Source organism: Trematomus bernacchii, unplaced genomic scaffold, assembly GCF_902827165.1.
Source record: "Trematomus bernacchii unplaced genomic scaffold, fTreBer1.1, whole genome shotgun sequence".
NCBI classification, from domain to species: domain Eukaryota; kingdom Metazoa; phylum Chordata; class Actinopteri; order Perciformes; family Nototheniidae; genus Trematomus; species Trematomus bernacchii.
This window is the reverse complement of record NW_022987828.1, coordinates 13,563,443-13,589,735: the sequence shown is the minus strand read 5'-3', so window position 1 is coordinate 13,589,735 and position 26,293 is coordinate 13,563,443. Positions and strand designations below refer to the sequence as shown.

The 26,293-nt window shown below is 41.4% G+C and overlaps 1 protein-coding gene across 2 annotated transcripts in view; it reads right to left on the bottom strand.

Annotated features, from left to right (window-relative positions):
* The window catches only part of srbd1 (S1 RNA binding domain 1), a 49,680-nt gene that overhangs the window by 8,454 nt on the left and 14,933 nt on the right, over positions 1 to 26,293 (bottom strand). For both annotated transcript variants that reach the window (XR_004557749.1, XM_034152715.1), the window contains exons 15-19: positions 25,263 to 25,353; positions 24,856 to 24,963; positions 11,964 to 12,055; positions 9,756 to 9,838; positions 372 to 478 (exon numbers count right to left, since the gene is read on the bottom strand). Coding sequence is in view for 1 of the 2 variants with exons in the window: in XM_034152715.1 (XP_034008606.1) it covers positions 372 to 478; positions 9,756 to 9,838; positions 11,964 to 12,055; positions 24,856 to 24,963; positions 25,263 to 25,353 (481 nt within the window). In the remaining variant the exon portion in view is untranslated. The remainder of the gene's footprint in view (positions 1 to 371; positions 479 to 9,755; positions 9,839 to 11,963; positions 12,056 to 24,855; positions 24,964 to 25,262; positions 25,354 to 26,293) is intronic.

Here is a 26,293-nt window from a genome sequence, read left to right as displayed (position 1 = left end):
GTGTGAGAGTGATGTGTGTGTATAGTGTGTGTCTGCTTTCCCTAATCCCCTCTGTCGATTCCAGGCCCAATAAGTGAGGCCAGGGTGTGAAGCATTAGTCTAAACAGAGACCTGGCAGGCCATCTCTATATGTGTGTGTTTCTGTGTGTGTAAGCATTAAGCATGCGCCTGTGCATAAGTGTGAATGAGGCTTTGCCATGTTGTGACTGCTAAGGGAAAGTATGTCAGAGGTCTAAGCCCTACTTCATCTCTGTTTCACAATTTGTATGCGCCCGTGTGTGTGTGTGTGTGCGTGCGTGCGTGCGTGCGTGCACAGGAGAGCGTGCACTTGCTTGTGCACAGTTACAAATGTGTCTTCATGTGTCGTCTACCTCATCAGCGTCTCGGAGCAGATGTTGATGTCCACCCCGACGAAGCTCACACACTCCTGCACCACGCCGTCCAGAGCCACCTTCAGAGCTCCGGCTGACACATCATGCTGGAAACACACATTAAACAAACACATAAAAAACACACACAGAGAGAGAGAGAGAGAGAAGAAATGTCAGGCTACAAACTCAATGAATAGAGAAAACACCAATCACTTTGCACAGATACAAGACATATGAGCGTGCTCTTTAGAAAATCTTGATGTTCATTTAACTTGATTTTTAATAAGGTTGGAATCCCAGAAAAAATAGTACGAGTGTTCTGTTTTATTTTGAAGCCCATACTATTGCCTTTTGCTGTTTCACTGTACGTTTTATTTTCATCTATAAATCTCAGTGTGATTATAACATAATTTTGAACGGACTTACAAAATCATGTTCTCTTTAAATAATCCCCATTCTGTAAATGTATTCCCTATTACATTAAATGTTTTACTATTTAGTTCTGGGAGGGCACAGCTTCCCCAGGGGGATTATTAAAATGTCATCCTTAAGGAGAAAAACAGCGGGGGAAAGTGTTAGCAATAAAATACTGACAAACTGAGAGAGAAAGAGGTTTGATTGACAAGTAGTAGAGCAAGTGAGACACAGAGAGACGAGAGAGAGTGCAGAGGGGGGAAGAGAGGGAATGTTTAGTTTGGCCTGTCAGAAATCTCCCCCTCCTGCTAACACAGTGTTCTCGTTAGTGTAATTTGCTGTCGATAAAGATCCTCCAAATGAACTCTTCACACTTCTCATCCAATCAACCTTTAATAAGGACGTGTTTTCCAAAAGGGCTGGAATCTTTTTCCTAATAAGGAGCAGGGCCAACAATTCAAACTAAGAAAGCAAAAGGATAGTGGAGTGAAGTGGAAAAAATAAACTTAATAAGAAGCACAAAATAAGATTGAAGAAACTCTGAGGCCGAGCAGTCGTCCCAGGACAAACAGAAGCCCTGCGCTGAGAGACAAGGCCAGAAAGCGATCAGCCGGAGACTGATGCCTCAGCAACTGCTGGAGGATTAGCTGACAGTCTAAACTGGACTACTGTGTGTGTGTGTGTGTGTGTGTGTGTGTGTGTGTGTGTGTGTGTGTGTGTGTGTGTGTGTGTGTGTGTGTGTGTGTGTGTGTGTGTGTGTGTGTGTGTTGCGCATGTGTTTGTGTGTGCTGTGTGTGAATTAGCATGGGTTGTCCTGTAACATGATCAAGCTCTGAACAAACACCATCTTGTAAACAGATAACAACGCCAACCAGCAAACATACACTCGTCTGTCAGCGAGAACAGGACAGCCGGACGGAAGAGGAGAGCGACACAGAACAAAAATATATATGTATGGGAATCCATAATTTGGTTTATCTATTCATAAGAAAGTCACTACTTTAAACAAGTTTTCACTTAAGTCACCGAAACTATCAATACAATTCTTTATTATGAGCTTCATACTGTATCATTTAAAAACTGGAATTTTCGTATTATGTGAAAGACTTTAGGATATTAGATTGGCTGTGTATTTGTCAAGACATACAGTAAACATAGTTAAGAAAATATCAATTAAAATTACTCTTACTCAAGTAATCTCACGATTATGCAAACTCCCAAACTATTCGTGCCTTTAATAATAATGATATAATTTATTTTGGGGTGACGGGATTGCATCAACAGTGGGCAATAGACAAGCTCAAAGTTACGCCTTTCCAAAGGAAGAACTCAGAGGATTAGTTGTCAATGCGTGACTGTGTGGTTCAAGATTAAACATTTGACACTTTAATTGGTCTTGTTGGCAGGAACTTACTTTGAAGATTTAATAAATGACTGTACTCCTACTACAAAAACATTGGTTTAAGCCTAGTCTGCAATAAGCAGGATGGTCAACATGTGATTGAGCAGAAGGGTTAAGACATAAAGTCATCCAGAGAAGAGGTAGTACTGGAGAGAACACAGCACCCCTGGTGACTCCTTGTGTGAACTGCAGTCTGATTCTTTGTGAAAATGCTAATGAAATACAGCCAGAGGCATTTATGAGAAAATAAAAATAGCTTTCTGAACAATAAGAGTTCCCCAGTGAAAGTTTTATGATTTCCGGAGAGATGATACAGAAAGAATAGGGAGACAGAGATAGTCAGAGGAGGAGGAAACCACCTGTAATGTCACACCTGAGAAGAACGTTTTCACACGAGAAAAGTAGAGGTGTGGAAGGCAGTGTGAGTTTTAACCTGCAATAAAACCCAGGTGAATGTGATCTCATATTCTCATTGAAACCTTATAGAGGTGGGAGCCGCACAAGAGAATCTAAAGTATTGTGACTGCTAACAGTGAGCATCACATAGCTGTGCTCAATGAGGGATGGGAAAAACGATATTGCCGTCCAGAGCAGCCTTCAGCGCTCCGGCTAACACATCCTGCTAGAAATACACATTTAACAAACATGAACACACACACACACAACGACACAGAGAGAAGAATTGTCAAGCTAAAAACTCAATTTATAGAGAAAACTAAAGTAATGTGACCACTCACACTGAGGTGCATATGCATCACGGCACATAGCTGTGCTCAATGAGGGATAGGAGAAACTGTATTGAAACTGTAACTTAATTAAAGTGGACCTATCATGCTATATTTGAATAATATATTGTACGGCCATACCTATATAAAACATGTCTGTGAAGTCTTTTTTTCAAAATACCAAACAGATCATGCATTTTAGCCATGCCTCATTTCGTTCTATATGCTCTTTTCCAGCCCTGTTTTTGCAAGGGCTGATTCTGTGAGAAGTCTTCTTCGCTGCTTTTGTGGCAGACTACAGCGCCACTTACAGGCCTGGCATATGTACTACAGCGTCTCCAGCGCTTTCGAGCGGCAATGGCCGTGGCCCAACCCCACATTCCCCTGATAGGTGGAGAGTTGCCCATATAGGCGGAGCTCCCCGTTTCTGACGTCAGAACAATTTCTAATCTGTATCAGATCCGTTGCAGCCCCGTTTTTAGAGATTTGGGTATGGAGGAAAAGAGAGAGGGTTGTGTTTTCTGACACTTGTGCGGCTTTCACACCAGCGCTTTTCCCTTTCTAGCTCCTAGCGAGAGCTTTTCTGGTTCAGCTCCGGTTTCCCTTTTCAGGTCCCGCTCTGTTCACACTGCCCAGAGCTGCCGCTGCTGCGTCATGACGTCACAGTTTACGTCGCTGATTTTCTCCCACAACAACAACGGGCCGGGGACTGCGTCGGGTCGATGATCGTGTTGCTTTTAATCATACGAAGCCAGATTAAATTAAATAACGACTTCTCCAACCTTATACTTTTCTCCAGAGTGCCGTGGTTCATTGTTTATTAATGTGCTCAGCGGCATTTACCGACCGCTGCAGTGCTGGCCGGCTGCTCTTCCACGGGAGTTTATTCTCCCGTTAGCTCCGGGTTAGCTCACACGGCTCTAAAGTATTCACTGTCTGACTGTCACACAAGCAGCTGATACATATCCCCAGTTCCCCTTAAGTGAATGCGTGTCAGTCTGAATTGACGCTGTTTGGCATCACAACGCTGTTATGAAAGTTTCTCTGGTATAACATGGGTGATGTTAGCATAGCAACCGAAGCTAAACTGACTACTTGCTAAGCCGTTTTCTACAGGCACATTTTACCGGCGTATTTTTCATTATGATTCTACTTGTGATAGTCGGACATGACAACCTGTACAGCCCATGTATCTCCACAATGATCAATAACAGCGAACGGATGGTCAAAGTAAGGTTTCCTGCACGCCTCGACGTAAGAGACGTAAGAGACGCCGCGTCATAGCTCCGAAGCTCTTGCCTCTGGACCGACAATTTTTTGGAGCTGGAAGTGAACCGCATTCCGGAGCTATGACGCGCCGCCGCTGCGGTGTGAACAGGAAAAACCGGCGCTTTTCCAGCTCCAGCTCCGAGCAGGAGCTGGAAAAGCGCCGGTTTTTCCTGTTCACACCGGGGACACATATTCATGTATAAAAGACGTACAAAAGTGCATTTTGCATGATAGGTCCCCTTTAAGTATTAATTGAAAAAATCTTCAATTTAAACTTAATCTAATCCTGAAAAATGCATGTTTAAAATATGTTTTGCCAAAGGGAGAGAAACACTGCATACGCTGGCAGATCTGATCTCACTTAGATCGCCAATGATTCTCATCCTTTATTTTTCAAATGAACAATGCAAACTTAGAATGATTATTCTGAAACACTCAGCTGTAGTTTCTAATTAAGCTGTGTATATAAAATATGCCCAGACACCAAAACCTCAAAATGATCCAGAGCCAATGGACCGGATCCCTACATATTGAGAGAAGGTCATGTATGCTTTGGATGAAAACCAAGTGAAACCAGCCAACCAACACACAAGGATGAAGTGCTTCTGTCTGCACCTCGTGTACTTAAATGCTGCTGAGTAACCACACGTCAATCACAGAGGGATTGACAAGAGTGGTGAAAAGTACACAGCAGGAGAGAAAGGCAGAAAAACTAAAGTGGCTTGTCTTAAGTTATTTCACTGAGAAACTGAAAACATTGATGTCCTTTTCGTTGATACATAATCTGATACATACACATAATAAAAGCACAAAAGTAATAAATATATAGAGCCAGAAAACCAGAGAGTAATAGCACCTAAAGTTCCTAGAGTTAAGGTGTTACGATGTCAGAACTCTTCCAGCTGTCGGGATATTTAGTTTGATTTAAAATGTAAAGCATAATGAATAACAGAGAAATATATTTGTTTAAGCATCGTTTAAACCACCCATTTATAATAAAATGATTGTGTTACTACAGGGTATATGCAGGAATCCTGAAGTCAAATGTAATACATTTTAAGACTTTTTTTTAAGACCCTTTCCATACATTTTAAGACCTCATCGCCACTTCGAGTTTTAACCGGTTACATTGGCGACACACTTTACCTCACATTTACTATATACAGTATGGATTGTCCTCCCTCCTTATCTTCCAACCATTTGGACGCAGACTTGCATTTCCCCATAACGATGTTGTTTAACAACCGGCGTAAACGGGCCTTCGCGCGCTATCAAGCAGTGAGCGTGCGATGTCCTGTTCAGATGACGTCCAATCCAACGGGATGCCATAAATAAACTACACAGAATCACACTACACACCTACGCAATGATTACATTCAGGCAGACTGTAGAATACAACCTCTTTGGACCATTGATATACTTATTGAAAACAAGCTACAAAATGTAATACCTTGGAAAATGCCGTTTAATACTTTTTAATCCTGTGACATAAGATTTTCAACAACATAATTACTCTGTAGCTATGTCAGTTTGACAATAAAGAACCTTGAACCTTGAACCTTAATAGCCTTCATTTTCGCTAAATTGATTTATCAACTTTTAATACTTTTTAAGACCCCGCGGACACCCTGTACTACAATCATATACGCTAAAAGTTATTTGTAAACAGGGTGCTTTTTTGAAGAATGTCCTTTCTTTGTTTAAGTTGCATATGTTGTGTATTAGTCCAGCGTTTAAATTATATGTTTTGTTTGTTCTTGATATCCTGTGATAATGGTAAAGAGTCACACAAATGAATGAAATGAAGATGATCGAGGCGAGCAAAAAGAAAGAAGCAAGACCCCAGAGGGAATTGTCCGCAAGTAGCTTCATATATTTGCCGTAGATGTAGCAGCTTTAATGAAAGAGGAAAGACTAAAAGCTTCAATCGCCTTGAGAAACACAAGAGTGCTTGTTTTTGGAAACATCCTACATTTGTTGGACTTCCAGAAGTTACAAATAGACTCCAGTGTTTGGTACTTTCACCAAATGTGTGTGGATATGACAATTCTTTAAAACTGCTACTTCACATCTATCACTCTTCCATAATCAATTGACTATGCGTAAACTAACAAGGTGCCAGAGGTTATCTGAAGGTCATGCGCTTCTTGACTGACAGCTTCTCTAAAAGGCCTCTAGGAACTCCCTCTGTAACAAACTGCATACTATTCCCAGCGTAGGCTTGTCTGTGTGTGCATGTGTGAATATGTGCAGAGCTAAATACAGGTCGTAAATCAGCCGCTGAAAGTGATATGACAGCAAGGAGATGGTTTTATGTTTTTCCAACACCTTTCATGAATGCCTAATGGCTATTTCTCAACTTCCTGCAAAACAATCACACATTACCCGAGGGACTGCAAAACAAGGCATGAGAAAATAGAAACAAGAGACGTTTAAAGACAGGTAACGGAGAAACGTTCCCAGTAGTTGAAGCCGGGGTCAGCTACTTTCAGCTCATTATTTTTAATCACACACATTACTTTTTTCTTTTATTTTTCCTGCTTACAATAAATGTCTATCATATCTTTAAAAAACAAGCTTGACTCATCTCACAACCAAACAAACAGATGCATGCTGGGACAGACCATAGTTTAAATAGTATTAGATATTTTGTTCTGCCACTGATCAAATCTTTAGGAGCCAGTTTAGTTTTTTCCCATGCCTCGAAACACGGAGGCAGAAACTTTCAATCACTGTCAACTCTCCATATACTGTCTCTTCTTCTGTCTCGCAGCCCTGTCTGCTCCTGTCTCCCCTGAAGGCACGGCCATTCAAGAAGGAGAGTGATAAAAGACAACATACTCAAGCGCACACACATACTTGCACTGCTGCACACCTTAATGTAATAGTGAAGTTACATCATGTTCACTAGTTCTAGGTGGAAAGACTCATATTCAGTCAAGGGATTTTAAAAGGCAAAGTGGTTTGCTCTGGTTTAAACATTGAGTGATCTGATGCTCCTGTACAGCGCTTACAGTGTATGTCCACTATACTGTACATGGTGTACCACATAAGAGAAAAAGAAGAAAAGATATCACGACAGCGAGTCTGAGGAAGGGAGGACATCGGGCAGGAGTGGGAAAACTCTATCTGTGAGAGAAGGAGAACGGTTGAAAGAGGTGAGGGGGAAGAGTGACAGTTTCTTTAATATCCGGCTTGCGGGCAATGTTTTCTTACACAGCAGTGTGTGTCTGTGTGTGTATTTTCCAGTAGCAGTTAGTTTCCACAGCGCTGGGGATTACCCAGCTGTCAACAGACCATGGCAACATAAAGAGCTGATTGACATATGGAGATCTGTGCAAAGGCCACGCCCACACTTTTATTTCTGAAAGGACACACGACTCCTGAAATGCTTGTCCATGAAAGTGTATAACAATGAAGCGCAAATACATTAGAAGAAGTTTAAATGAATTGTACTGAAGCTAACCACAAATACTACAAAAACACTGGCATTCAACCAGACGTGTATCTGGCAAACTCAGTATCCAGCCAGAGGTGCTGTAGTGAAAACAATGTTCCCACACCAATAGTTACGTCCAATCTGATTTTAATGGGCCTCACTTTTTTAGCCCTCAGCTCATTTCCTCCTTTCTCTCAGAGCTGTCAGTCAGTGGGTCAGCAGAGGGAGGGAGAGAGAGAGAGCATGCTGTGCCAGCTGTCTAGAGTTACATCTGCCCTTATGCTTCCTGGGTCTAATGACAATAAACTCTCAGAAAGCTCAAAATACCAAGAATCGCACAAAAGAACTAGCAAGAAATCCTCACATATGCATGAGTGCACTTTCTCTCACACTCATTCTCCCACATATACATCCACAATACACTGATATGAATCTACACACACATGCGCGCACACACTTAGCCCTTAAACTCGGAAAAAAGGATGGGAAGGATAGTGTGTACGTGTGTGTTTGTGCGAGCCGACACGCAGGTCAAAGTGATGTCCCATCTCATATCTGTCAGCACCCAGAGTTTATTTACCCGGTTATATTATCATTTGTTGACCTAGTCACATGATCTGAGAGCGGGAGGTGCAGAACCCGGGGAACCCCAGAGAGCCCGAGTCAGGACGTGATGAGAGACACGGGCCCGTGACCCGACACACTCAGCCAAGCATGCATCAGCACAAGCACAATATGACCTCTTCCTTTCTCTTTCAAATATCCATTTCCCCCCCCCCCCCCTTCAACTTCCCCATCACTCCTTTTCTTTGGACTTTTGTCACCCTCTGCTGTCCTTTGACCCTCTTTCTTACTCTTCTTCTCTTGGATTCTTCCATTAAAGTGAAATCAATGCTACAAATAAGTACAGTTTATCAGCCACATGTTGACAGTGAGGAAAGTATAAATACAGAAGCATCATTAAAGTAATCCTGAGTTCCCTTTTTTCAACAGAAAGACTGCACACTTCCATAGGGCCGACTAAATGAGTCAATAATTGTTTAATTAACATTTAAATGTAATTAATTGTTCATACAAGAAAAATCATTTAGCAACAATTAACCAATCTTCAACAAAAAAATCATTAATCATCATTAAGCAACTAAATTAGTTTACAAAAAATAACAGATTCATCATTCATGAAATTTATATTTTTTCGTAGCCCTACAATCAGTTTTATAGAGCCGTGAAAAGACTATTCAAGAAACTCTCTCCTCTGATCTCATAATGAGGCTTCTGCCCTTTTCTTAAAAGATAATGTACTCACTATGGGCTGCCAATTATACCTTATTCTTGCCTTTGTCTTTCTCAATCCGTTTAGTTTTGTACATGTCCATCCTCACATTTTGCCCCTCACAACTTACCATATTTGGAGAACAATACTGCATTAATAGCAGGTGTAAAAAAGTATGCACAGTGACCTAATGCTTGTCTTCCCTGTCTCACACAATTACAAACACACTTGTAATAAAGTAACTGTTGTTGCATCTGCACACACACTTGAGCACATAAGGGCAAGGAACAGCAGGCGCACCAGAAAAAACAAATGTCCAAACTCACGTCATGCCTGATCTCCTTTAATTGAATTAGCGGTCACACTCGGCATCATGTGTTGACACAGGCCTCAGCCAAGTTGATGTTTTTCCCTGCTTACCTTTCATCTCTCAAACCCTCATTCCAATGCCTTCATGCCTCAAGTCAAAAATATTGCTTCCTTGTTTTGAATAAAATTGCTTCCTTGTCTTGAATAAAATAATAGAGTCACACCTAAACTCTGCATAAATGCAAATAGGCACATTGTCAGCAGACAGAGGCAATACTGGCCAAACAGATAAGGATTCATAGAAAAAATATAAAAAGACACACTTTGTTATTTATCTGCAATTACTGTAAGTCCCTATAGCATTCGGTGCTATTACAAACCACATGTGTGTATAATCATGGTTTACAGTAATGTGCTTTTACACCAACGTCAGCACACACACACGTCTACTCGGCCCTTTGCTTCAGTCTAACTCGCAGCAGATGTTCCACTGACCGGACAAGAAGCCCGCAGGAGCAGGGAACATATCAACAGAAACAAATAAAACACTCACCTGGTATGTTCCGATGCCGATGTGTTTCGGATCAATCTTCACGAGCTCAGCCATTGGATCTTGGACGCGTCTTCCAATAGACACTGTCAACACACACACACAAACAAACAGAAAAAAACAAATGTGATTTTGTGTCTCATGAGATTGGTTTGTGTTTTTCATGAACATGCTTTCAGAATCACAGTTATTGAATATGCAAATCCATATTATTTATAATTACTGAATATGCAAATTGTGTGCCTATTACAGTGCTGGCCTGAGGGCAGGCCAAACCTAATTGTCATTCCTCCACCTCCCCCCATAATAATAATTAAAGCTGGCTTTCAAATGGAGTCTTTGCACCTGTCATTTAGCTTCCTGATAGATGCTGGGCCCATGAACCTTGCACACTAACACACAGAGCCAAATGTAGCACACAAATAAACACACACAGTGTATCAACTAAACTAAAGTTACTTTTAACGATGGAGTCTGTAAGGCCTCAGTCTGCTGCTGCATGTGAGGCCAAATGTCTTTTCCATGAATATTCTGGCAGGGCCAAGTAACAAGGAGAAAAATTACAAACAACCTTCCACACATACACACCATAATACATGAGATCAGCCTCAACACGCAGAGAGAGGGAGAGAATGACACAACCGAATCACTGTTCACATTCATGTCCCAGTGTAAGACAAAGGAAGTGCCATCTGTGGGCGTTTCTTTGTCGTTCCATCAAAGATTCTGCTAAATGCTTTCCCAATCAAAAGCCAAAACACTGCGCGATGGATAAAAACAGGAAGCAGTTTGCATCCTTCCTGTGCAGCGGCTTGCCACTGTTTGTGCATTATGTGTTTGTTTGAAGTACAAGCGGTCAGCAATGATCTTTGAAGAGGAACGGAGGGACAAAGAGAGGGATGGGATGTAAAAGAGGGAGTATGTCTGGAATCAATGGCTCTCCTCTCCTCTCTCTCCTCTGGCTGCGGTATGAGCCCGCTGCCTGAGATAATATTTAGACAGGGATGGAGTTTCAACCCTGGCCTTGCTCATTGCACCACCAAAACTCTCCAATACTCTTTCCATCTATTCTGACTCTGACTGAGCATAACTCTCCAGCACTTAGAAAGTTATGAGATACTATTCTAGAAGGGAAGGAATGAAGAAAGCAACAACAGAGAAAGTCACAGTTCAGACGCAGCTCTCAGGAGAACTGGAAGAAAGTGACGTGCAAGAGATGGATGCAACAGGCAATGAATGAGTGACAGTGGTCCAGGAAAAGTGATCTGTATTCTCGATTTACTTGACTTTGTAGTCACTCAAATAATCTCTCACTGTCTCAGACTTCAGAGGAGGGGAGAAAACAAATAAGCCGAACACAAAAACAGTGCTCTTTAAAATATTGCCTATCACCACTAGATGTCCCTAGATGTCCCAAAACAACCGGGAACAGATGGTATGGGACAAATGTACAATACATAATTCCATATAAATGATGTGACATGTGACCACTCATACAGACAAATGTGAAATCACACATACCATCCAAAGGAAAACCAGTCAGGCACAAACACTCTGTCGCCACATGTGACGCTGAAGCCGTGTCCCTGCTCAGAAACACTCTTTTCACACACATCCACAGTCCAATGCTGTAGATGTCTCATGGCTTTCATTAGGGGTATAAATATGGCTCTCAGTGCTGCTGACCACAGGAAACTAGCGAGGGATAATCCAGCCGTGGTTGATTTATGGCTTTTATAGAGGAAGTCTGCTGGAAACATTTGTTCCCCAAAACTAATTTTTATGCTGCTATGTTTTCAATTATGTAGTATAGGGAATGAGTAAGGAGAAGTGGCAATGAGAGAGGCAAAGAGAGGACAAAAAAGACCCTAAAGCAGTGCCAGAAATGTGATTATAATGAAACAATGTTGCTGGAAAAGGGTGGAAATAACAACTTTCTGATGGGAAATTCCAAATGTATTTAAGGCAGCTCACATTAAGCACTAAACATTTTGGTATAACTATTGCAGTACACGAGAAAAACTATAATTAATCAAGAAACTAAGTGGCAATTTAATCAATAATTAAAATGAATCGAAATTGCGGGCCCAACACAAAGTGTCTTCCCCGAGAGCAATCATTTTCCAATAAACAAGGGCTCATTGAAAGCAGGGCCAAGAATATCACACTTGTTCAGGAGATGTTTAATCACCATCAGATTAAAACAAATACCTGCACTCCTCAGGTTGGGGTCCATGTCCGGTAACTCTTTCACCGCCTCAGGACTCACACTGTAGATTGATGCTCCTGCCTCACTGGTTATACTGGGGAAAGAAAGAAATTATATATATATTTAGACATATATAGACACAGGGAAAAGAGGCACGTTGGCCAGTGTGGGTGAAGGTGAAAAATAAAGAGGTGTAAAGGAAGCCAATTAGGGGGTGAACGGGGTCAGACAAAGGCACAATGAGGACAAAGTTATTACTGCTTGAAAGAGATAATGGAAAGGCAATTACTGAAAATCACCTTTGCCTTGCACGTTACACAATGCAGCTGACAACTCCTCAAACTGGTCCCTCACTTACCAGAGCTTGACCATCATTACTGACATTATGGCCTACACAGCATCACCACTAGTAAGCCTGCCTTAGCATTACCAGCAATTACAATCTTACTAATGCACCTTTTTCATTGTAAATTGGGAGAAGGTGTGAAGAAGAACCATAAGAAATCCTGACTGCATATACAAGCTTGGAACAGTCTCACATTATGAATACTTAATACAGACAGAATATGTCAATAAGTGAGTCCTGTAACAGAGTGAGATCACCCGACCCACTTAAGAGTACTGAGCTCACACAAAAAAAAATGTATTTGCATATTGTTTTAAGAATGACCACTTCCTCACATTGGAACGACTGACACTTTAATAACAGTATGAAGTGTTTGTTAAAGAACAGGGCACTGAGTCAGCAGACCGCTGCAGTGCACTGGCAATCTGTATGACACTACTGCCATCTAGAGGTTATCGGGGTGTACTGATATTCACCAGAAGTCTAACACTACGGTCATATTGAAAAATGTTACCAAATAATGTGACCAATTCTGAAACTCTGGAATTATTCAAGATTAAATAAACTGTTATAGCTTTTTGTGTGGACCTGAAAAAAGAAAATAGACCAATAACATGCCTAACAGATGTTTGTACATTGACTCCCTTGTGCGCAGATTGCTTGAATATCAGATCTAATTGAGTCTCTAGTCATCAATGGAAGCCCTAAACCTCCGTGGTTTAAACATATTACTATTTCTGTTCAATTTGGTATGTTAATTGTTATTGTCATTATCTTGAAATAACAAATGTAGTTTTTCAAAGATAACAAGATCATTTTCTCAAGACAATAACAGTTATTTCCAGCTCACAGATAATGTTTCATGAATTAAAGGCAAAAGACCAAGGCCTATAACTCACCATATCAGGAAAATAGTATTTGTTATTTTGATATAATAACATAAGGGCTAATTGCAAACAATTGTAATGCGGCTTAACAAATCACCCTTAGTCATACTTCAAATGAATATCCAATAAAGCAACAAAGATTCCTTAAATTCAGCTAAAAGTTGAGCTGCAGACCATGTTACAATTTCTGTATTATTGACAGCTTTTAACGTGTAGATCTTGCCAATGGATATGAACGGATCGCACATCGACATTGGGTTTACAATGCAACACATTATACCATTTCCCATGATAATGTATTCAGTTTAAAGTAGGCCGCTTATCATCCATCACCACACAGACAGAATGGTGGGACAACAAAGCCACTGATACCCGTGTAGATGCTCCCGACAAACAAGTGAAGCTGTCATGTTGTTAAGACCTTCTATTCTCTCGGCTGGATGGAGAGGGGGAGATGATTGGAGGAAGTAAGGGGGGGGGGCTTTTTATTCCTCAGGGCTGACCGATATGACGAAGGGGTCAGCACCTCTCCAATGTCCACAACTCAGAAACAAACAAACACACACACACACACACACACACACACACACACACACACACACACACACACACACACACACACACACACACACACACACACACACACACACACACACACACACACACACACCACACACACACACACACACACACACACACCACACACACACACACACACACACACACACACACACACACACACTACACACACACACACACACACACACACACACACACACACACACACACACACACAACACACACACACACACACACACACACACACACACACACACACACACACCACACACACACACACACACACACACCACACACACACACACACACACACACACACACACACACACACACACACACACACACACAATCCCAGAGGCCTGGACATTGCCACAACAACCTTGCCAATTAGTAGTATCTTGTTAATGAGGAGTGGCAGAGGCCTTCTGATGGGACTCACATTTAAATCAACTTGTCCTCCCTCCCTCTTTTACCCTCTCTCCTCCATGCTCTCTATTCATGCCTTCGTCCGCCTCACTGTTCTTTTTGTCAGCTCCTTATCCATCGTGCTGACAGCTGACATATCGCCATGGTGACACTGCTAACGAGCACTGGCACATGACCTTCGGGGAGGTCAAAGCATAGCTGGTCATTAACCCGACACACACTTGCCTCACGCACATCGATAAATACACATGGACACCAAGGCACACACGTTAAAATATGCTGAGTAAGACGCAGAAAATAAAATGAAGAATCTTATTCAAATATATCCATTCTTCACAAATCTTATGCAGCTCTCTCCCTTTATATAGAATATTAAGATAAAGGCTTTCAGAACACACACCTCTAACCTCCCTCTCTGTCCTAATTCAGAGATAATAGAAGAATAAAGGTCAAGTGAAAGAAAGGCAGTTTTGTTTGAGAAAGACGGACAGAAAGACAAAGAGAGACCAAGAGAGTCTTTTTTTAAGTAAAAATATATCATTATGAACACAGAAGAATAGAATACAAGAGGATATGGAGGGGAAAGAAAGGGAGCCCACCAGCTTAGTATGTCTAACTTAATTAAGGCTGCCGCTGGGGCAGCTGGGTAACAACACTGTCATGGATACAGCTCTGAGCCCTCATCGCCGTAGCGTCCATGGCTGTCGCTGCAGTGAGGGCATCATCCTGGCAGCCAACAGAAGGTTGTCTCCTCCACAGCTCTCTGGCCTAAGTGGATGGATGGTCGAAGCGTGGACACACACACACATACACACACCCACACACTCTGAGACACAAAGTCAAAGATCGCCTCTCGGTGTAAAGCGATGACTTGGTGGCCCTGTAGGGTTATCATTTATTAGCACTCTTTTTCTTTTCAATTGTATACACACACAGGCCTGCCTTTAGCCTTGTCCCATCCTGGGGCAAAGTCACCAACTGGCTCCCCTATCTGTTCCCCTACTGGTCTTCTTTGAGACACAGCCTTGGGCCTGACACACACACACACACACACACACACACACACACACACACACACACACACACACACACACACACACACACACACACACACACACACACACACACACACACACACACACACACACACACACACACACGCGCACACACACACACAATGACTGGGCCCCCGCTGTCCCTTAAAAAACCTGACATTGGAAGAGATGGATACACACTTTGATACCTCATTACAGCCTTCTGGCTGACATGGTCTTAATCTAAATTAAAAACAGCTCATCAGATCAGTCAGAAAAGAAGAGGGGCAATAATATCATCAACTCATTTGATACACAGGACAAAAAGTTGGAGGAGGTGAGACACCACCTACAGGGGTGACAGCACTGTAGGTCAAAAAAGAGTGCAATTTGGATGTTTGGTTTGAGGAAATTAATTGTATTTGGAGCATTTTAGGCAAACACACACAATCAATATTTGAATAAGTGGCCCGAAAAGATTCTTTGGGCTAAAACCTTTTTCTTGTAATATAATTCGAAAGCATTGCCATAAAATGTGAATGACTTTGTAGAAGGTGGGATTATCCCAGTTTGATTTGTTTGACATCAACCCACGTTGTTCATCTAAATATTTGGTATAATTCATTTTTTACCATTAGATCATCTGTCTCAAAATACATCGTTCCGATTAGAAGTTGCAGATATTCAAAAATGAGGTGCAACTAACATATTGCTTGCAGATCTTGGTTTACAAAATCTATGTAGTTTTATCTATATACATCTCAATTAAAAGTTATATTCTGTGTACATAACCATCTAAGATTTGACTTGTCTTACCAACAAAGTTGATTTATTAAATATATCTGTGGTGTTATAGAAACCAATGTGATCAAGAGTCACCAACGAGTAGTGTTACCTGTGGAATTGATTTAAAGCAATCGACCAGTTTCACCTGGTCGATTGCTAACCCTAATGTGCACAACATTCTAGATGGCTTTCAAGTCAGGACACTTAAGGATTGCATACACACACATCTACATGGTCTCAAAATATAATGGCTCAATCTGTCACTTTCTTTGTCCTGCACTGGGTTTGTGGTCAAGATACTTAGATGGGCCTCATTGTACTGCCTAAAAAGCAGCCAGCCCAAATTCTATTCATACAAACACACACACACACACACACACACACATAAGTTTCTCTGTCCCGGCTGCTCAAACAGCTTGGGTCCATTGTTCAGTCAGCTGCAAAGCTTGACCTCAGGGAAACAAATTGAGGGACGCACCATCCCTCTCTCACTCAGACACACACACACACACACACACACACACACACACACACACGTCGGGTCTGAAGACGATGACATTTTTCACAGAGAAAAGCGTCCAAATGGCAGGTGTCAGGGGCCGTCAGTCTCCAGAGAGGCGCTAGAAGGCAGGCAGGCCCTCACACACACACATACACATATAAACTCCAACTGCCAGTGTGAGGCACGTCTGAAAAGAGCAAAGCCTCACAGACACTCATGTCAATCTGGTACAGGAAAGGCCTGCACTTGTGTCACGCACAAATGCATACACACCAGCCTGCACACTCACACATACCCCAAAATCACAAATACACACATGGCATGTCACACAGACTCATCACATGTTTGTCACACGCAGCAGGACCATCACAGGGAATGCTGGAACCCGAGGGGGGCAAGGTGGGGGAGAGGGGGGCTGAGCGTGATATGGGTGAGGCTGGCAGATATTCACTGTCCACCACCTGCGACTGCCAAAGGGTCTATTGCCCGACAACGCTCTGTCCATGACGAGCTACACTAAGAGCACAAATATACCTTCTTCAAGAAACATGATAAGCCAAGGTATCATCGGCTTTAAAACAAAGTCTGGGACATTATATATAGAGTTTCTCATGTGATGTAAAGATTGTGCTTAAGAACGTTTTTTACAGTAATAAAGGAAAGTACAGAGGGAGGACACAGAGGCATTTCCTGAATATTGCCCATTTGATGGGTTTAAGTAGGAGAGGCAAAGCACATACTTGAGTGGTTCCTGCTTACTTTAAACATCATCAGTTAAATGAATCATGTGTAAGCCACAAGACTCTCGTAGACTCCTGCATTTATCCATCTAACTCACCTAAGGAGCTCCTCATTTTACAAATAGACAAATAATTAATAATCTATTTCAATAGCTACAGATAGGGCTTTCACGATATCAGATTTTCACTACAATTGTTTGTAAGATATTGAAGTGTCTTAAGACATTTAGAATGACTCATAAACAATCATCATCAATACATTATAAAAGTGATTGTTTATTTTGCGTTTTGTTTGTCCAAATTAATTCCTCTCTAAAATAGGGTTGGACATTAGGATGATGAGTTGAACGCCCTAAACTATAACTGTAAAGTGTAAGGTGTTATTATATGTGTAATATAAACAGGTTTTCAATATTTATTTGTATTATCATGGTTCTATTTAACACTATACAGAATTAAGCAAATCAAAAAGGCTGTATTTTGTATGGTTCTGGATTAGTTTTGTTCATTGACTCTATTCTTTCTGTATTAAGTCAAAGGCATATACTCTTCCTGTACTCATGGGTTCAGTATCCTTCCCTGAAACGAAGACACACCCCACAGCCAGGCTGAGGCCTTTCCATGCCTCTAAATCCATCCGTCCCCCTGCTCCTCCTCCTATCCAAACATTAGAGTGCCTGGATCTCACTCAGTCATCGCTGGTCCTGCCACTGTATGTTCATCACTCACTCAGCCTGGCCCTGGGAGCATGCCTGGACACAGGACATGACAGGGGATACACACACACAGTCATAAATACAGTCTACAGCCCTGTCCTCCAGGTCCATCAGCTATCCAGTAATAATGATCTCATCCCACCAGGAGTGATCTGGAGGGCGAGACGGTCAAGGTCTCGCCCTCCAGATCAGAAAGCCTCTCTGTGAGTCGGTGCAGACGTACACTGTGGCTATTTGAGTCTGTTTCTTGCTTGTATCGCTCATGGACAACTTCAAGTATGAACCAGTCAAGGAGAGAAGGATGACTACTACTAGAAAGAGAGATGGACAACTACTCTAATTGGCTACTGAGAACAACATCAGACACAATGATAGCTTCATGTGGTTATGAAGTGCTATTTGGGGGTGGTGAATGACTGATTTTGAATTGAATTGCTTGTTTTCTACCAATAAATCACGACATATAGCCTATGTTTGTGTACATATTAACCTTTTAACAATATTGTAAATCAATGTCAATCTATGTCCTTAGTGTGCATGAATAAGTCATTACAGTTGCATTATCCAAATATATACAGAACTGTCACAGTAGCATCTTTGTTATCCTCAGAAAACATAAATAAGTAAGGCTACACAGTTCAAAGAATCTTCAGAGAGGTAAAGCATAACTAAACAGTTATTTGACAATAGGCCAGTCTTGACCAATCAAATTCAACTATATTAATTCTTAGTTCCTTTGACTGATTGCTTAGGAATGTTTATTGTAATCCACCAACGGCAAACAGGGACAGTGACTTGTTGACCCTGAAGGAGATGTTGCCTGTTCATTAAAAGGGGGTCGGTCATCTCCCTGCCTACGGGAGAGACAGAGCAAGTGGCCGAGAAATTGGATGTTGTTTTAGGTTTGCCTTTAGCTGTGGTTACTGTGTGTGTGTGTGTGTGTGTGTGTATCATCACCACTGCCCAAAGACCTCCCTAACCTAGTTCCACATAATGACCTCTGATATCATTAACATCTGCTTGCTGCAGCCAAACACTGTCAACTTGTCACCGTTCATGCATACAGCCCAGAACACACTACAAACTATTCTAATAAGTTGAATCATAAGTTGTCAAAGCAAATAGAGTTTAGTTAAACAAGCTTAAGTGGCCAACACCAACAAACACAAACACCAACCTGATTACAGAAATGTTCATTTATGTTGCACAGAAGGTTAGGAGCTTCTTTAATAATTCAACAATGTTCTCTATAATTCATCAGTAGGTAAAGCAAACACTCGACAACACGAGCAGTTAGACAAACAACGTACACTAGTTGAGAATGGCTGTCAACACCTTACAATGCACTTTTTAAAGGGTGCTCGAGATTATTGTGAATTGAACCCAACCCATTTCAGGGATGTTGTCTGTAGGGTGATTTGGGATCATGGCAGTACATGAATGGGAGCCGAGGACAGGGCATCACTGTTTGCTGCTACTTGGATCTTTTCCAAAATACAGGTTTTAAACCTTGGAAGACAAAATTCACAACTCCACTCAGCCGTCGAGAGTGACTGACAACATGGCACGTTACGTAGCAAACCACCCACACACTCTGATGCAGATATCTGTGCGGCCGTTGTTGAGCTTTGATTTAGACTGCACCAGTCAGTGCTAAAGCAAAATGACAGACAAGGTCATGCAGTACTGGCCTATAAAGGAGCCTAAGAAACACACACAAAACAATGGGCTATCGATGAGCAGACGTTAACAAATACACACATGTCTACATCCAAACACATAAAGGATTGAAGTCACCCATTTTCTCAGCAAAGTGGGTTTTGTTCTCTTAACTAATGTCGCAAACTGACATCCAGCAGGAGGTCTTCAAATGATTGGGACGCAGCTGTATGGCAGATAACCTGATGTGTGATCAGTGGGGGCCGTCGCAGACACACAAACCTTGTCAGCTAAATAATACCTCACGCTGTATAATGTCCTGCAGGAGGCTGCTCATTCATAGAGGCTTTGTTCAAGGTTATTCATGTAAAGGTACTTTGTTATACATCTAATTGGGGGATAATGCGTCAAATCTGGAGATTCATTCCTTACAAATCTCAATGTCTAATCTATGTCTTATGGTTGATTAACTAGCTTTTTCAAAAGATCCGACAGTTGAAACATGCAGTTGAAAGCTTCAGATTAAGCTTCTTACATTTGAGTTTTATAATTAATTTACAGCAGCTGGGAATGAATGCTGGTAAAATAACCAATTAATTAATTAGGTTACTCCATCCACAGAAAGTTGTTAGTCAACAATTGATATTGTAATTTATTTCTAAGTTTAACCATCCATTGTTAGAATTTGTTCTGTGATCATTACCTTTGGGTTTTATTTAGTTGGACACATTTTCTGATGCTATAGCGTTAACAGTACTACTGTGACATTTATATCTGACAATGTCTATGTTCTGTTAAAAAGATATTACCATCAGTGAGATATATTGTATTCAAAGCATGGACAGAGATTTGAATAAATGAACACACACTGGCCACTTTTTTTAAATACATTCACACCTACAGTATTCTTCCCCCTAAATGCCACTAACTCGCACACAAAGGTACACAAACGTGTGCCCTTGCCTGGCTTTCTGCAGAAAAAGCCACACTCCTAAACAAATATGGAAGAGGTGACTGACAGTGAGTACGAAGAGTCTACTCAAACAGGACTAAGGCACTAAAAAACTGCATACACACAAACGGAAACCACACAAGTAGGGATGCCCCGCAGGCTGCCATTTCTGGCTGTCATTCCAGCTAAGCATCGAGGCAGAAGGACAGAGAGGGAGAGAGGCGGGTGGGGAAGGGTGGTGGGGGGGGGGTGACACAATGAAGGCTCACAGGGAGACAGGAAGCAGATGGTGCAGATGAGGCTGCGGTCTTTAATGAACTACTGCGCTGTCGAGGCGGAGAGGAGAGGAGAGGGAAAGGAAGAGGATAGGAGGCAATATACAGCAAAGCCATGAAATACCTCAATACTTCTGCCACTAAAAATACTTTCAACCCACCTGTATTACTAATGTTCAACACTCGTGAAATCCAAACTGTTCTCCAAATAAAATACAATCAGTCCCTTATTCACACACACATTCTGGATAGTTGTTTCTGAGCCATAATGCCTCTTTTCAAGAAAGGAAAAAGTTAAGTTAAGCCAAAGAAGCATGGAGGGAAGGGGAAGATGGAAAGAGTCTGTCACTCGGTAAATACATCGAAGCAGACAGGACAGTATTCATCTCAGGAATAGTTTGTCTGTGCAGAGTAAGGCCGCTGTGGTCTTCCACCAGCATGACAGAGCCAGCTGCCGGTGCACTGGCTGCCTGAAAGACTTTCTACACCTGTCGATCAAAGCCTGTTTGAACCTCGTCGGGTATAAGGTCAGACGACATGTTCATACATATAGGAACACAAAAAATCTCAACATATAGCAGAAACTGGGTCAATTAATTGTACTGGGGACATTCACAGCAAGCATTAAGGCCCCTTGCTGTTTCTGATGATACTTGGTTGTTCTTCGTCATTGCCATCATCTTTGCTGCTGTGGTAATGAGGTTTCCCTAATGGCAGGCCAGGGTCAGCTGAGGGTCAGCCAGCAGGGGAGTAAGACCCTCATAGTTAGCAACAACCGTCTCTCCTTGAAGCCACTGGTCTATCCCTGCCCTCCAAACATCATCTATCAAGGCAAGTGTTGGTTGAAACTGGAGACAAACATTCACCAAGAGATCTTTAAGGAGTCTGAGATACATTAAAATAAATAAAAACCTACCGGTATTTATTATCGGCAGCTGAATGTGTTATTCAAATACATTCTTAAGGAACGCACAAAACCATTAGCACCTCCAAAGCTGATAATGTATGCAAGATGAATTGCTGTTTACAATTTAAAGTGGACCTATCATGCTATATTTGAATAATATAGTGTAGGACCATACCTATATAAGGCATATTTATACTTTTTTTTTTTCAAAATACCAAACAGATCATGCATTTTAGCCATGCCTCATTTTGCTCAATTTGACATTTTTTAGCTCTGTTTTTGCAAGGGCAGATTCAGTGAGAACAGCACCATCTACAGGCCTGGCATATGTACTACAGCGTCTCCAGCGCTTTCGAACGGCAATGGCCGTGGCTGTCTCCTCCTGATTGGTGGAGTTGGCCCAATAGCCGTAGCGCCACTGTCCTGACATCAGGACAGTGTTCAAATCTGGATCAGTTTTTATCAGATCCGTTGCAGCCCGTTTTTTTAGAGATTTGGGTATGGAGGAAAATAGAGAGGGTTGTGTTTTCTGACACTTGGTGAGTTCCCTGGAACACCGGGGACACATATTCAGGTATAAAAGACATACAAAAGTGCATTTTGCATGATCGGTCCCCTTTAAGCAATAAAGGATATTAACCAATACGCAGGCTTTACTGTTTCACATCCATCACTGCACAATACATCAGGTTATTTTTCATACATGTTCAAATGAAAAGAATCTCTCTGATGTTGTTTTTTAACTTTCATATTATGTCTGTCCACCAGGAACGCTCATATTTTGCACTCCTTTAAAGGGGACCTATCATGCAAAATGCACTTTTGTACGTCTTTTATACCTGAATATGTGTCCCCGGTGTTCCAGGGAACTCACCAAGTGTCAGAAAACACAACCCTCTCTATTTTCCTCCATACCCAAATCTCTAAAAAAGAGGCTGCAACGGATCTGATCAAAACTGATCCAGATTTGAACACTGTCCTGACGTCAGGACGGTGGCGCTACGGCTATTGGACCAACTCCACCAATCAGGAGGAGACAGCCACGGCCATTGCCGTTCGAAAGCGCTGGAGACTCTGTAGTACATATGCCAGGCCAGTAGATGGTGCTGTTCTCACAGAATCAGCCCTTGCAAAAACAGGGCTAAAAAAGTGCAAATTGAGCGAAATGAGGCATGGCTAAAATGCATGATCTGTTTGGTATTTTGAAAAAAAAAAAAGTATAAATATGCCTTATATAGGTATGGTCCTACACTATATTATTAAAATATAGCATGATAGGTCCACTTTAATACTTTTTAATCTTCTGATATTTTCTTGAATAACCATCATTAATTCAATTATCGATTGAATATAATGTACTTTTTATTCAACTAATGAGTCAAATACATGATTTACTTAAAGTATTTATGCCGCACACAGCACCTCCATGATAAAACTGTCCTTTTTATATTTTATAAATGAGTAATAAATTATACTTATAGTTATTAATGTAAGCAACAGAAGATTGAGAAAAGTGCTTAAAATGTACAACTCCTATGTGTTTAAAAAAAAAAAGTTGTATTTAAGGTAAAAATAAAACGGATATAAAAAGGATTGGTCTTATAGTATGAAGATGTTTGTCGGGAGAACCCCAACTGAGATGTAAGCATTTGGACTTTGCAGGGTGTTTTAAAATCACATGTATTAGATCAAACTTTTCTGAAGAGGGCAGACGATGGAAAGAAAGGAAGGAGAGAGAAAACAGAGAAACGGAGTGAAGACAGGAATTATGAGAATGTGACAAAGGATCGATAGAGAAGAAACCAGAGCACTCTGTGTGTACATTACTTTAACATCTATGTTTCTGAGCCGACATCACACACGGTCCAAAGAAACTAAAGTGAGGCATGAGACCAGATGACTGCAGGGCGATTTCATCTGGATAACAACAACCATACTTCTATGGCTAACGTCAAAATAACATCTCTCTGCTCTTCTAAAGTTCATGCTCTTACAAAATCCTTTATTCCACAAACCCTATTAAGGCGAAGGTAGACCATTAACACATGTGATATGTGCTGCAAAAATATAGTTCATCATATCAGGTGATATAGGACATTCAGTCAGCACCACATCAAACACAAGTCCAACATTCCTACTCTTTGTGGAAAGCACAAATGCCATTAGCTCCAGTAAAAAAGTGAACATTATATCAAGATGTAAAATGTTCCTTCTCTGGAGGTGCTCAGAAGAAAAAATAATGTCTGTCATGAAAATAATCAAGGGAAGGTTAAATGAATAAACGCCCCACTTTGACCGTTTACGTTCCTGCAAATAGACAGAAAATGGAACTTGTGGTCCAAAGCTATGACCTCTGAAGTGTGCATGTGTGTATGAACTCAAAGATACTGTCAAACCTCTCTTATGCACGCAGCTCACAATCATTCTAGGCTGAGGTCCCACTGCTAACTTCAAGTCAACAAACACACATGGAACTAAGCAGAAAGAGAAGAGAGGCCAGCGGTTATTATGCTTGGACCGAAGTCCTGTTCTGTTGTACTCTGAAGTGTCGACTGGGCCTGGTTACAGACACAAGGTGGACCACAAAACGTCTCTTTAATTGGACTGAAGTGAAACGTAGTCCAGATGGCTTTAATAGACAGTAATGGCTTGAGGGACACATTGTGATTTTGTCTGTTTCCAGCTCGCTCATTCCCACACCTCTTTCCTTTACTCTCTCACACTGCTAGTTCCCATTATTCAACCGCTATGGTCTCATCACTATTCAATCAGTGAATTTCTATATTGTGACTGTCTCAACCTCACTTACACCCATCGTTTCATACCTCTCTCACACTTGGCAGCCTGAACCTTGGCATTAAGGCTTTACAAATTACCCTCGTAAGTAATATTTCAAGGATCGTTGTTATTTGAACGTCTTTTAAAATGTTTGACAAGTTAGGAAAGAGAAAGATATATTGAGAAAATGCATTGCTGTAGGGCTGCACCATTTAGAAAAAAATAAGATATTGCATATCATGCCCACTTGTTTTATTCAGGGTAACTGCGGCAGGTTTTTAATCGTGCTCTGGATGAAGGACCTTACCAGTAAGACACGTCCAGGGGGTGAAAGCAGCGCCTAGAGATGAGGTCAGCGAAGACGGACTCAGTCTCACGACACGCTGTCCCGTTGCCAATGACAACATTAGTACAGCTAGTACAGACAAGTGGAAAAGGACAATGAGGATTAGGAAACCAAAAACGTAAACAGATTCTAAAATAAGGTTAATTTTAAAATGATCTTTCCTTATTTAGAATATCAGGTCATTCATCAGAAAACAGTCAGGATGATTTTGAGTTATTTCTACTGCTACATAAATGGAATGGAAATGTTATTGCTATAACATTCCTATAACAGGAATGTTATAGCAATATAACATTAATCAACACGACACAAACTCAGCTAAGACAGTATATTTGTAACAGTCACCACTAAAACACAAGCAGCAGTACCTGTATGTCATCATTAGGTGGCGCAGTTTGTCCACTTCTCTTTGCTGGCCTGTATTATGCAGGTAGACAACATCAGTATGGATAATCTGGCCTGAGAGCAGGGAGATGAAGGAAAACACAGGGAAAGAGAAAATTCAATGTTGATGATAAATGTATATTATGACTAGAGGGGGCTTACATCTACATGCTACCACTGGCTCAGATAATGAAAAACAACTAAATAAGTTACCATAGCTATGCGGATGACACAGACATTTACATAACCATTTCACCAGGAGACTATGCTCCAATTCAAACACTGAGTAAGTGCATTGAAGCAATCAATGACTGGATGTGTCAGAACTTTCTCCAATTAAACAAAGATAAAACTGAGGTAATGGTTTTTGGAGCCAAGGCAGAACGTATAAAAGTTAGCGCTGAGCTTTAGTCTGCAATGTTCAAAACAACAGATAAAGCCAGAAATCTAGGTGTAGTCATGGACTCTGACCTGAGTTTCAACAGTTACATTAAAACAATTACTACATCAGCCTACTATCACCTAAAGAACATATCTAGGATTAAAGGACTAATGTCACAGCAGGATTTGGAAAAACTTGTCCATGCTTTTATCTTCAGCAGACTCGACTACTGTAATGGTGTCTTCACAGGTCTCACTAAAAAATCCATTAGAAAGCTGCAGCTGATTCAGAACGCCGCTGCTCGAGTCCTTACCAACACTAAGAAAGTGGATCACATCACTTCTGTTCTGAAGTCCTTACACTGGCTTCCTGTGTGTCAAAGAATAGATTTCAAAATACTGCTGCTGGTTTATAAAGCACTGAATGGTTTAGGCCCAAAATACATGTCTGACCTACTGCTAAATTATGAACCATCCAGAACTCTCAGGTCTTCAGGGACTGGTCAGCTTTCTGTCCCCAGAGTCAGAACTAAACATGGAGAAGCAGCGTTCAGTTGTTATGCTCCAAATATCTGGAACAAACTCCCAGAAACCTGCAGGTCCGCTGCAACTCTTACTACTTTTAAATCCAGGC